Source organism: Cheilinus undulatus, linkage group 20 (assembly GCF_018320785.1).
Source record: "Cheilinus undulatus linkage group 20, ASM1832078v1, whole genome shotgun sequence".
Lineage (NCBI taxonomy): Eukaryota > Metazoa > Chordata > Actinopteri > Labriformes > Labridae > Cheilinus > Cheilinus undulatus.
This window is the reverse complement of record NC_054884.1, coordinates 22,179,572-22,192,307: the sequence shown is the minus strand read 5'-3', so window position 1 is coordinate 22,192,307 and position 12,736 is coordinate 22,179,572. Positions and strand designations below refer to the sequence as shown.

General features: G+C 37.9%; 1 protein-coding gene across 1 annotated transcript; it reads left to right on the top strand.

Moving 5' to 3' along the window:
- Positions 1-534: 534 nt before the first annotated feature.
- On the top strand, positions 535-12,426 carry LOC121528753 (hyaluronan-binding protein 2-like). Its single transcript, XM_041816330.1, has 13 exons — positions 535-679; positions 796-808; positions 2,609-2,695; positions 2,792-2,902; positions 3,259-3,378; positions 4,608-4,724; positions 7,513-7,684; positions 9,231-9,322; positions 9,450-9,699; positions 9,787-9,929; positions 10,305-10,445; positions 11,911-12,056; positions 12,180-12,426. The coding sequence occupies exons 1-13, from the start codon at positions 614-616 to the stop codon at positions 12,333-12,335; spliced, it is 1,614 nt and encodes a 537-aa protein (XP_041672264.1). The 5' UTR covers positions 535-613; the 3' UTR covers positions 12,336-12,426.
- Positions 12,427-12,736: the final 310 nt, after the last annotated feature.

Below are 12,736 nucleotides of genomic sequence, written 5' to 3'. Positions count from 1 at the left end.
CAAGTTACCCTTTTCCCCCCTCAAACATCACAGTCATGCCAAAGCAGGTCAACAGAAGAGTGAAAACATCTTTCCCAACATGAAAAGCCTGTAGGGATTATTTTATTCTTTGTCATACATAAATGTGGCCCAGTTCTGGCTAAACAGAGGCCATGCTAAAGCTATATCTGAGGATTTACAGCAGTGGAGGCAGCCATTAGACAGCTTTCAGTCCCCCTAAACCCTGTCTATAGCACAACTCTGTATGTATGGCTGTAGTTAACACAGTGAAGGCAGCCATTACTGACAGCATTCAGTGCAAGCAAACACAACTCTGTATTATATGGCTTATAAAGTAGGACCACTTACTTAGTCAGTTACTTACTTACTTACTCACTTAGACACAGACAGAGGCATCTGTAGGACTGACCTCAGCAGTCAGCCAAAAACTGGCATAAGACAAGGTTAAATAAATGAAACCACCATGTACACAAGATAGCAATGTCCTAAAATACACAGACTCCCACTGGATAAAGATTGACAGCTGTGTGGGATATTACGATGATTTTGGGAATAAAAGTAGATCACTGGATCTTCAGTCTGCCACACTGTGCTGACAGTCCCACACAGAATCATGCTGGCTGCAGGGGTCCTACTCATCAGTCTGTGTTTGCTTGGTGTCCACGGCAATGAAGCAGATGTAAGTTTTATAATACTTTTGATAATATATATAAATATATATTGGTATTAATAATTATTAAAGTGAAAATATTAAATTTATGATGATTACTGACTGTTTTGTTTTTGTCATTCCAGGAGATTGTCAAAAGTAAGAATGATTTTACACAGTTGATCTTTGTGGCAACAGGCTTACTCTTCATATTTGTATAAATGATTAATTTTAGTGTGGAAGTGTGTTAGAATCAGTCATGAGAGAGGAACCAAAAAGACTGGAGCCTTTTTTTTTTTTTGCCAGAATGTCAAGAATGAAGACACAATGTGGAAAAAAGAGTAAAATAGAGAAAAAAAGAAAACAGAAATGAGGGGAATAAAGTCAAAATGGTCAAAATAAAACAGAAATGTGGACAATTAAGTAAAACATGTTGAGCCAAATATATGAAAAAAGTCAGAATGTGGAGATGAAGAAAAAAAAAATATTGAGAATAATGTCAAATTATTGAGGAAAAAGTTTAAGTATTGAGAAAAAAAAATAGTCAAAATTATAAGAAAAAAGAAGGGAAGTGGAGAATTAGGTAAAAAAAATATTGAGGATAAAGTTTAAATGTTGTGAATAATGTCAAATATTACTCAGAATTCTGAGAAAAAGGCAAAATGTTGAGAATGAAGTCAAAGGTTTGAGTTAAAATGCTGAAAGTAAAAATGTTGAGCATTAAATAAAAATGTTGAGACTAACATCAAATTTTTAGAAAAAGGTCAAAATATTTAGTCTAAACTATGAGATTCAGAAAAAAAATTAAAATGTTGAGAGCAAAGTCAAAATGTTGAGAACAAAGCTTGAATGAATAAAGTTAAAACACTGAGTCAAAATTATGAGAAAAATAACCAAATATTGAGAGTAAAGTCAAAATGTTCAGATGAAAGTTTAAGTGCTGAGAGTAATGCTGAAATGTTGAGAATAATAAGGAAATGTTAAGCATGCTACATTTCAAGACAAACATTTAAACTGTTGAAAAAAGTCAAAATGTTGAGTGGAAATTAGGAGAATGAGTAAAAATAGGGACGGCATTGCAAATTAGCTCTACCTACAAATGCTGTAGTGTGTGGCAACGGTGTAGATGCATCATACTTGTCCCTGTACAAATAAACATTAAATAAAATACATAAATGTGAAGAATAAAGTCAGAATGTTAAGAAAAAGGTAAAAATTTTGAGTAAAAAAGAAAATAAAGAACAAGAACAGCTAAAAAATCGAGAGATGGAAAATATTTTTCCCATCACAACTGTCAAAAAAAGTTGAAATGATGAGAGTAGTGCTGAAATGATGAGGGGGAAAAAATGGAATTTATATTTCAACATTATTCTTTAAATTTCAACTTTTTCTTTTTTTCAAGTTCTTGATAAAAAGCGTATTCCTCCTCTCATTTTTTCATGCATGGTTTTAGGATCAATATATTTTACCAAAGTATTGCTTGAGCTGTTGAATTTCTTCAGATATTAAGATTTCCATTCTTCTCTCATTCTTTCTACTACTTTATATGTCTGTCAAACATTCTAACTGATAAAAATTCTAACTGATGTGCCATTATAATAACAGCCTGCCTTTGGCTCTTTTTAGTAATTAGGATATTTATTTTATTTATTTATTTATTTTTTTGAGACAGAGGAGGTTTGTTATGCTTTTTCCTAAAAACTATTGCTTTTTAATTATTTAATTACCTTCAAAGCCTTTCTTATCTCACTCTGTACTTCATCTTAACAAGGTAACATTTTTGCGGGAACTTTTCTATCACAATCCCTAACTGAATTTTCAAACTGAGTGACATTATTTCCTGTACACTGCTCCCCCTGTTATGACTTCTTCATTTACATATTTGATCACTTTGAATAAGTCTTTATGTATCTTCTACTTTTCAAGTCCAGTATTTGAGTATTTTTCTGTTCTCCACAGTCACAGAGTCAGAAACCAGCACCAACTCCACTAATGACCTCCAGACCGATGTGGGTGATTGGTTAGTGGACCTCGTGGATGATGCCAGTTAGTGTCCTTGAAAGACACAATGATGACTGCATATTATCCTCATATGTAACCTTTAGACTTGTTTCCTGAAACCCTCTCTCCTCTCTTTTTTAGAAGTCTGTGATCCAAACCCTTGCTTGAATGGCGGCACTTGTCATGTTGAATCTGATTTGAGTTTAACATGCACATGTCCTGAACCTTATGTTGGAAAGAGATGCCAGTCAGGTACCATTTCTTAGCCATACTTAGCTTCCTGATTGCTAACTGGACTGTCAGATCTCTGTGTTTCATTTTGTCATATGTTCATGTACACACGTGGACAAACTTTTTGGGACCCTTCCATTAAAGAAAGACAAACCCACAACTGGCAAAGTTGAACAATGTTTAAGGCCGCACATTTGCACAGAAACAAATCACTTAAAAAGTTCTGTGCTGAGACAACTCAGTTTAGATATCAACTGCAGAGCATCTGTAAATGGCAACAAAAAGGTTGCCCTGTGCAATTGAAAATGTTGTGCAAAGGTAGCCTGAGTTGAGTTAGTTTGAATAACCATGACTTTAAACTTGTTTGTTGTATTTAGTGGCAAATATTTGTAAGAATGTAACATGTGGCCATGGGGACTGTGTCATCGACCTAAAGAATCCTCCCTTTTATGAGTGCAAGTGCAATCCTCCATACCAAGGTCCTCACTGCAGCTCATGTAAGTATACTGAACCCCAACTTTTATATAAGATTATCTTTTTTTTTTTTTTTTACCAAATGATAAAGTGCTTTCTGTTCATGCAGTTGTGTTTCATAGATTTATGACCCATACTTGCTCAACATTTAGATAATTTAATCTGAAATTAAAATGTAACTATTAAATTTGAAACAATTGAAGCATGAAAATAGTAAAATATAACAAATAACTTTAATGAGCCCATTAGCTCCTTTGGATGCCACCACTTTGATTTAGTTCACGAATAAAGACCATACTAGTTGGATAGTAGTTTGAATAGTTTAATACTGGAATGATGAAATGGAGGGATGTGGTTAAGAGTCGACAGGCGAAGGGATGAGGTTGAGGGTTGAGAGGCGGTGGGAAGTGGATGAAGGGCAAAGGGAAAAGGGTGAAAGTCGAGGGACAAAAGTAAGAGGATGAAGTTTGAGGGTCGAAGGGAAGAGGATGAAGTTTAAGTAATGAGGGGATGAAAGGTTGATTTTATGAGAAAGCGAGCAGATGGATGTAGAGATGATGTGGGCCATCTTAAACTGGTCCAATCTGAGGAACGCTGAAGATTTGGAACTTGCGTTGGTAAAGGTTGATCTTAGCAGGATGATCAGCTGGCTTGAGCTGGTGATGGCGTAGCCAAAGGGAGTTTGAGAACTTGAGGCCTGGATGGAGGGGTCTGATGACTTGCTGGTGTCCGCAGCTGTTGGTACAACGTCTGGGAGCCACAGGGGTAGAGACTTTGGGTGGGGGGATATCTCCTGGTCGCTCTCAGTAAGAACCCCCCAGTGGTTCTTGTAAAAAGAGAGAGAATTAGAAATGAAGGGGTTTGGGTGGGAGGAATGTGAAAGCAGAGTCAGAGGCATATGAATGAGTGAGGCGTGCTTATATATGTTGAGCAGTGGAAATGGGATTAGGCATAGAGGCGTGGTCTAAGTTCCTGAACTTAGTTTTTCTATACAAAAACTACATTCAATTTATGCATTTCAATCATGTCTGTAAAATAACTTGATTTATTATGGTTATAACTATTATCCATAGGGTGTCTTTGAAAACAATCAGCCTTAATAGTCTGCAAACATTCTGCAGTGAAAAAAATAATAAGAAAAAAACAATCTTTGGGTGGCCCACATTCTACATGGGCCCCAGAATCCTTTGCTATGGCCCTGCAATGATGAATGTACCTTTAAATTACTTGTTTTTTTTTTTGTCCATATCAGTGCCTGAGTCCCCCTGTGATCCCAATCCCTGTCAGAACGGAGGCACCTGTTTAGTAGAGAAGGGACATTTCGGTTGTGCTTGTCCTTCTGGATATACTGGAAGATTCTGCCAATCAGGTAAAAGTCATACACTCTTAGAAGTAAAGGTGCTGAATAGAACCAAAAAAGGTTCTTCAGCACATCCTCATAGAAGAACCCTTTATAAAGGTTCCACCTGGGAACCCCTCCAGAGGGTTGTACCCAGATCCATCTGTGAAAGATTCCACCCAGAATCTTCCATGAGAGGTTCTGCAATGAACCCTGCAAGGATGTAGTGGTTTCACTGATAACCCTTACTGAGGGGTCCATCCAGAACCCTTTCCCCCTCTAAGGGTCTCATCTAGCTCCCACACAGGGAGTTCCACTAAGAACTCTTTTATATTTCAAGGATTCCATCTAGAACCCACACAGGGACCACTTTATAAGGTTTTCACCAATAACTCTCTTGTCTTCTAATGGTTATATGAAGAACCACATTGTATTCTATAGATCAGGCAAAAACATCAACTAATAGACTAAACATGCATAACAACAACTTTGCAATGAACATTATAAAAATTATGCATGTTTAGTCTGTTAGTTGATGTTTTTAGTGAGAAGTGTTTTTTGAAGTGTAACACCATGAGTGAGGGGGTCAATGTTGCAGACCACCCTGTTTGTATGTGACAGTATCTGTGTTTCAGAATAAATAATAGTGGCTCATGCTTCGTGTGAGAGTTTGTCAAAGTTAGTCAAGTTGTCTTGGAGCCATTTCTCATCACAATATTAAACTAGAAAAGTACCCAGAGAACACTAACTTCCACCATTGGCCCTATCTCCCAATAGAGAAGAGTCCTTTATAAACATGACTATATACAGACAGTGACCTGGATCAGCTCAGCTGGCGGGCTGGAGGCATGGAGAGGCAAAGCATTAACTTCGCCACACAAAGAAGTCATGATGGAAGCGTTGTCTGCTGGTGCTAACAGATGCACTAACAGTCTCACCCATGGTTTCTTGAAAATTCTGAAATAGCCCCTCCCCTTAAAGCACTAAAAATACTAAGTTATCTCAGCTTAACATGATCATTGCATTGCATCTCTCAGCTGAATAGTACAAACGACTAATTTTTGACCAAAGCTGGTAAAAAGTCCTGCAAGTCGTCCGAGGTCATTTTTGAGTTTTTTACACATTATGAAAGCGTAGATTCCAAGCTTTCAAATGGTGTATCATACACCTTATTCTGAGCATATTTTACAAAGATATGCTCATTTGAATGTTAACTTCTAGCTCCTGTTTGTTCTGAGAAAAACAGGCTCAAAGTTTCAGGACTTCTCCTACCTTCAGGCAGGCCGGGAGATGGGCGTGAACAATAGGGCCACATTTACATAAAGTCCACCCTAACCAAGCTTCTGAATCAGACTGGTGACGCTCATCAAAATATTCCCATAGGAAATCCGCTGTCATCAAACTTGCCCTGTCGAGTGATCTTGAAGTTGTCCGAAGTCTGTTGATAATTCTTGCTGCTTCTTCATCGTCTCTTCTACTTTTCTTCGCTGCAGGGTGCATCTTGAGGCTTGTTGTTAAGGGTGATAACTAGAAACAGCTGTAGTTACATGCCGAGGGGGGTGGTGTTTGAGCCATGCGGTGTTTGTTATTGTCTATCTCAATGGGCGAAACCGGGGACAATGGCAGACTGAGCGGCCAATTATCATCCCGCAGTTTCACTTTCCTCTCCCCTCAATATCCTTGCAGCAACTGCGAGAATAGGGCATTTTAAAACACAAAATTAACGCTTTTAAATATCACATTTGTGTTACTTTTTTCATCGAATGAGTAGTTTAAATGTCGGACTTGCATAAGATGAGAAAAAACGGAAAATGATCATTTTGAAGAAAACGACTTTGTATCTATTTTTCTCAACCACTGGAATGCCGACTTGCAGGAACTTTATCTGGCTTCGGTCACATTTGATTTAGTAATGTCAATGTTTTTTGACAAAACATAAAAGAATAAGTAATGATTGCTAAAAAGTTTAAGTAGAAACCAAATCCGGGTTTACAGTGTAGTCTGTACTAAACCTTGAGCACTAAAAACTTCCTTACCTAAGTACTCTACACAAAGGAGTTTTAGTTATTTGAACTGAAGTGCAATTGTTCTTTACTTAGAAAGCCTTTTTAAGTACAACACAAAAATCTCTCTTCTACTCTACTAGGGTCATAAAGTTAAAGTTACTTAGTTTTTTCAAGGCAATCAGTTTGCATGATTTTTTTAACTGAGGTTAACTAATTGGATTTTACAGTGTACTAGTAGTAAACATGGGCAAGCCCAGGGGCCAACATGGAACCCATGGACAAACCCACATGGAACCCATATGGGTGCCCACATGGACATGCTGGCTGGGATTGTATGGCATGAAATGATGGAAAAGACATTTAAGACTGTGGCAGAACAAGTACAATGAATTGATAAGGGTATTACAGATACATCTGCATTAAAAATACTATTTGAAACATGGCTAAACATTTGAAAATTTGAGGGTGAGAATCTTCTAATACCCATGTTTTCAACAGCCCTCGAAGAACTCCTTCTTCCAAAAAGGGTTCTATGTATTGAAACGGTTCTTACAGGAACCCTTAGTCTTACAAAGACCGTTGAAGAACTCTTTTTTCAAAAAAAGGTTTTTCAGACGCCAATGGTTCTGGGTAGAACTTCGGCCCTTCAAGAAGAACCCTTTTGGAACCCTTATTTCTAAGAGTGTAGTTAAAGCTATAGAAGCACATAAATCTAAAGTTTAGTTTGAGTTGATTCTAAATTTGAAAATATTACATCTTGGTATGTAAAAATATGTTCAGATTTTTTGTTCACTGAAAATCTTCTCTTCCAGCACCAACTGACTGTTATGAAGGGGAAGGGGAGTCATACAAGGGTAATGTCAGCACCACTGATGATGGCTTGGACTGTCTGGACTGGAACTCCTACTTTATTCTGGCACATGACAGGAATCCTTTCACAATGTTCAAAAACTTTTCTGAAGAGGAAAACAACAACCACTGCAGGTAAAGTCAAGCAAAATATTAATGGACTATGAATATGATTCTTGCATGTTAAACTTTAAATTTAAACAACAACTTTAGGGATTTTCCTCAAATGTTGCAGGCCATTCATCTCTGACAGCCACTCTCACAAACCGTTCATCTAAGACACTTTCATCTCAGAACAGAAATGAAAGCTAGAACTTGAGAAATAAAATCAGATTAAACTTAGATTTTAGGTAATGGTTTGGATACCAGAAGTTTTTTCTGTCCGGGGGCCTGTGTCTGCTGATGACGTGGCACATTGTGGTTGGTTGTGATGACGTAGTGCACTTTTATTGGCTGGAAACTCACACCGTGAGATAGCAAACCCTTTAGCTTTCCACGATGCAGGCGTGAAAAGCTAACTTTAGTGTCTTAATGTTATTTATACTTCGCAGTCTCTTTACCTCCAAATTACCTGCTTTCAACCCTCTGTGTGTTTGGCGGTGATGCTGAGGGTGTGAGAAACATAATTTTGAACAAAACAGTTTTATTCTTTGACATTTACTGTGTCTGAAATGGCCATGACTTGCCTTTTAACAGAAGGACTCTATGTGATTGATGTCAGAAACATTAGTTTAACAAGTGGGAGAGAAACAAATAATTTATTTTTGAAAAGAAAAAAAAAAAAAAATATATATATATATAAATGTTTTTTGTCTTTTATTAACTTATTCATTACAAATATCTTTCTACTATTAAATAGTTAAAATAATATTTTTATCTACAAAAGAAGTATCTTCATGAATAAATGCAATTTACAATAAAAAGTAATAAATACTTTAAAAAAATAAAAAGGTCACAAAATCAAGAATATCTGTCTTGAAATGAATTATTAATATATTTATCCATCAGTCATCTCTGCTGCACTGTGATTTGTCCACATGGAGTTGCCGTAGTCAACAATGTTTGTGACTTCATCGAAAAGTGTAGGAGGAAGGCACAGACCACCGGCCTGGCCATCCAGACACATATGGGACTTACACTGGATTAGACCTCTGACCTTTTTTTCCTCTATTTTATTTATGAAAAAGTTTCTTAGTCTTTGGTTTCATGATTGTTACTGCCAGACTTTGTTTATAAATAAAGTTGACTTTGAAAAGCCAAGAACTGGAAATACATTGTACTGGGAAATTACAGCACTCTCATTCTTCGATATACAGCATCTCAAATGAACGGTCTGTGAGAGTGGCTGTCAGAGATTAACAGTCAGCAGCTAGACTTTCTTGCCTGTGCTTGTGAATGCAATATCCCAAGAGCACTTTAAGAGATTTTCTTCAGTATTTGCAAAAATATCTGATAACATTTAAGGGTACACTGATTGGATTTTGGAGGCAAAGGGTCAAAGGTCAAGGTCATGAGGCTCATTTACATCACTTGGCTGTGAGCACAATATCTCAGAAGTGAGGGATTTTCTTCACACTTATGTTTACTGTCACTCTCCCTTTTCTTTGCGTCAATTGTTAAAATAAACTTTATCTATTTTTGTTCTGGTAAGCAGGAAGTTTTTTGTTGTTTTAAATTTCAGGAATCCAGATGGGGATCACAGACCTTGGTGTTATATCAAAAAGGAAGGCAGACTGGACTGGGACTATTGTAAAGTCCAGAAATGCCCTGAAGGTGGGCCCTTACACACTATCACACAGTCATGCACACATAATACATGTCATTATTTCCAGCACATACAGTACACACTGTGCTCAGTTTTTCCTGCTGTTCCTTGGATCCTGCCATTCCCTTACTCCAGTCCATCCAGTGCCACACCCTTCCATGACTCCAGTCCCGCCAGTGCCAGACCCTTCCCCGTTCTCCCAATGTGGCAGATTAAGCCCGAATCTCCTTAGCAGTATTGTTAAGGGCAGTGTGGCTTCTCGTGGTCATCATCCCTGGCAGGTTTCTCTGCAGAAAAGATTCAAAGGCTTTCCATTTGAGTTCAGTCATTATTGTGGAGGGACCCTGATCTCATCCTGCTGGGTCCTCACTGCTGCACACTGCATGTATGTACTAGATTTCATTTGTATGCCTTGCCTAAGCAGGTTCCTACTGAACTTTATTGTTTACTGGTATGTATGTTTTTATTTCAGTTCAGATCGGTTTGATTACCAGGTGATGTTAGGAGGACTGAACATACACAAACATGAGGCATCGGAGCAGATCATCCCAGTGATAGAGACCATTGTTCATGAGGACTACAGGGATATTAGGATTGCTTCTTACAATGACATAGGTTTGTCACTTTCATTGAATACATTATCATCTTTTAACAAAGAAGAGACTGAAAAGTTGATGATATAAAATAGACTTACATACAAGATTGCAAAGTAAGGTTTGTGTCAGCTAGTGTTTAGTTTTTTTTCTTTCCTCTGTCTAATGTTAGTTTATGTAATATAACATGAGCAGTGTAGACAGGGTATAGAATACTGAAGTTATGGGACTAAAAAAAATCCTATTGTTTTGGGGTTTATCGCAGTTTGTCTTTTTTCCTGATTATGCAAAAGGAATATAGTTCTACAGGTTTGGGGCCAGTTTATAGAGAATGGTTTTCTTAGTTTTTGTTATCAAACTACTAGGTTATTTACTATATTTCTTTATTTCCTCTCAGCTCTAGTCAAACTCAACACAACAGAGGGCAACATGTGTGCTAAAGAAACTGACTTCGTGAAGACTGCATGTCTACCAGACCAGGTCTTCCCTGCCAAAACAGAGTGTGTGATCTCTGGATGGGGAGACACTAAAGAAGGAGGTAATGAATTTTCTTATGTTAAAGTAATGTATGAAAAATGATCATAATTTGTAGAATTAAATTGAGCATTGTATGTCCGTCAAGTTGTGCAAGAGGGTGGTCTGATCCAGTGGTTGCCAACGGATCTGGCATTAGGACCCACCACCAAACTGGGACCCAAAGTTCAAAAACAAATTTGACAAATTAATTTGATGTAAATGTAATTTTGACCTAGGATGGAGTAAAACACAACTAAACAAAGAGATGGCAGATGAAAAAGCATGTTTAAAAGAGCATCTTTAGAGAAGCCTGGAGAGGACATGCATACATTGTTTCACTCAATTTTCCTGTGATAGTGTGTTAAATTTGTTAGTTGGTTAAATAAGGCATCCATTTGGAGCTCACGACTTGGTGGATCTGCCAAATAAAACTCCTCAAAGTAGCCAGACCATTGTTCCTTGATATCAGACTCCTCTGTCAGGATCGTGCCATCAGGCACCTTTACTGTAGATCGATGTTTAGAACCACTGGTATAAAATATTCCAGTCAGGGACATACTCATCATACATTTAAGCATTTATCACAAAATGAATATACAGTTTTACTTGGCGGAGACGGCTCTGCTCAAAGATGCTTCCTGAGTTAGTCAAGCAGCATGCTCTTACTTTCCAGGCAGTGCATAGCTAGAAACACAAAAGGAATAAATACATTTATGACAACGAACTGCAGTAAAATTAGTTTGGAAATAATTAATCAAAAGTAGCATGAATCAAAATATGAGAATGTAACAAGACTGATGTTGTGAAGGAGGAGGCTGGGGTGGTGGAGGTGAAGATTTAATAGCAGCATTAGTGTGGTTTACCAGCATTGAGGCAGGGATTGGTGAGAAGAATGTCATATTTAAATGGACCACTGTCTAGAGGAAGAGCTGTGATTGGCTGTTGGAGCTCAGAGGCGATAACTGGGATCAGATGGCCTTCAGCTGATCACAGCTGGGCGTAGAACTTCCATGTCCTGCATGGACTTACGCTAGGCTTCAGTGGATAAAGTCAGTGATGTTGACAATTTTTGAAGCTGTGCTCACCAGTGGCGGCTACAACATTCAAAAACGCTGTCTCAAACTAACTTTAGATCAATCTAGTACAAAGACAAAGAGCGAGAGCTGAGATGGGTCTTAACCCCCCCCCCCCCCCCCCACCCCCACCACCAAAGAAACCCCCAACAAAATCAGATGCCAGTTATAAATCTGTTGGGGATCAATCATTTGCCTGTTTTATTTTGTCCTTATTCAGACTAATTTTAACATGTTTGTTAACCAACAGAGATGATGTAGTGGCAACCAACAGCTGTTCAGTGCTAGCTTTGGTAGATTAATAAAATTTTGTCAAAATGAATTGTAATATATGAGCTAGCTTACAACATGATCAGACATGTTATAAGAAGAAAAGCCATGTTTCCCTAACTCGTGTTCTCTTTGACTTTTCAGACAGAAGAGGCAGCAACACTCTGTTGAAAGCTAAAGTGTTATTGATCAGTGAGAGCAAATGCAACCAGACACAAGTTTATGATGGTTTGCTGGACGATGGTATGTTATGTGCCGGGAGTCTGCAGGGTGGCGTCGACTCCTGCCAGGTGTGTATGCTCATAAAAGGGAATTAATTTACCATCACACTGGAAGAGGGAAAGGATGCATTCCTTAGTTTGCCGTCACTGAAAATATAACATTGTTGACTTGCTTTTAAAAAAACTTTTCAGGGTGACTCGGGTGGACCTTTGACGTGTAAGCAGGACGGCACACACTACATCAGCGGCGTGGTGAGCTGGGGCCACGGCTGTGCTCGGAAGAACAAGCCTGGTATCTACACCAACGTCTACAAATTTGTCGACTGGATCAGAAGAAAGATGAACTGAACAGTTGAAAAATAAGAAACAACTTCAGCTTTGATTGCCTTGAAAAATACGAGTTTATTTCATCAGCAATAAAACCAAGCATTTACTCCCAGCCCAGCTTTGAGTTATTAGTTTTCTCATAGCAGTCATAATTTCTTAAGCCGTTCATTTCTTACTCACTGAGCCTCGCTCAAAATGCACTATGTCTGCAGACATCATTGAAAAAATTTGTTTTACTTTACTAAAACAACAATGCTTGCATGTTATCTAATGATGATAAAAAATCAGTACCTGCACCAATATGACAATCTCTGTTCCAACTCTTTCTTAACACAATTATTGTATTTTACATATGAAAACTGCAAACCTTCCATTAGACTTTCTCTCTCTTTAAAACTGAAACTTGAATTTTTTGTTGGTAT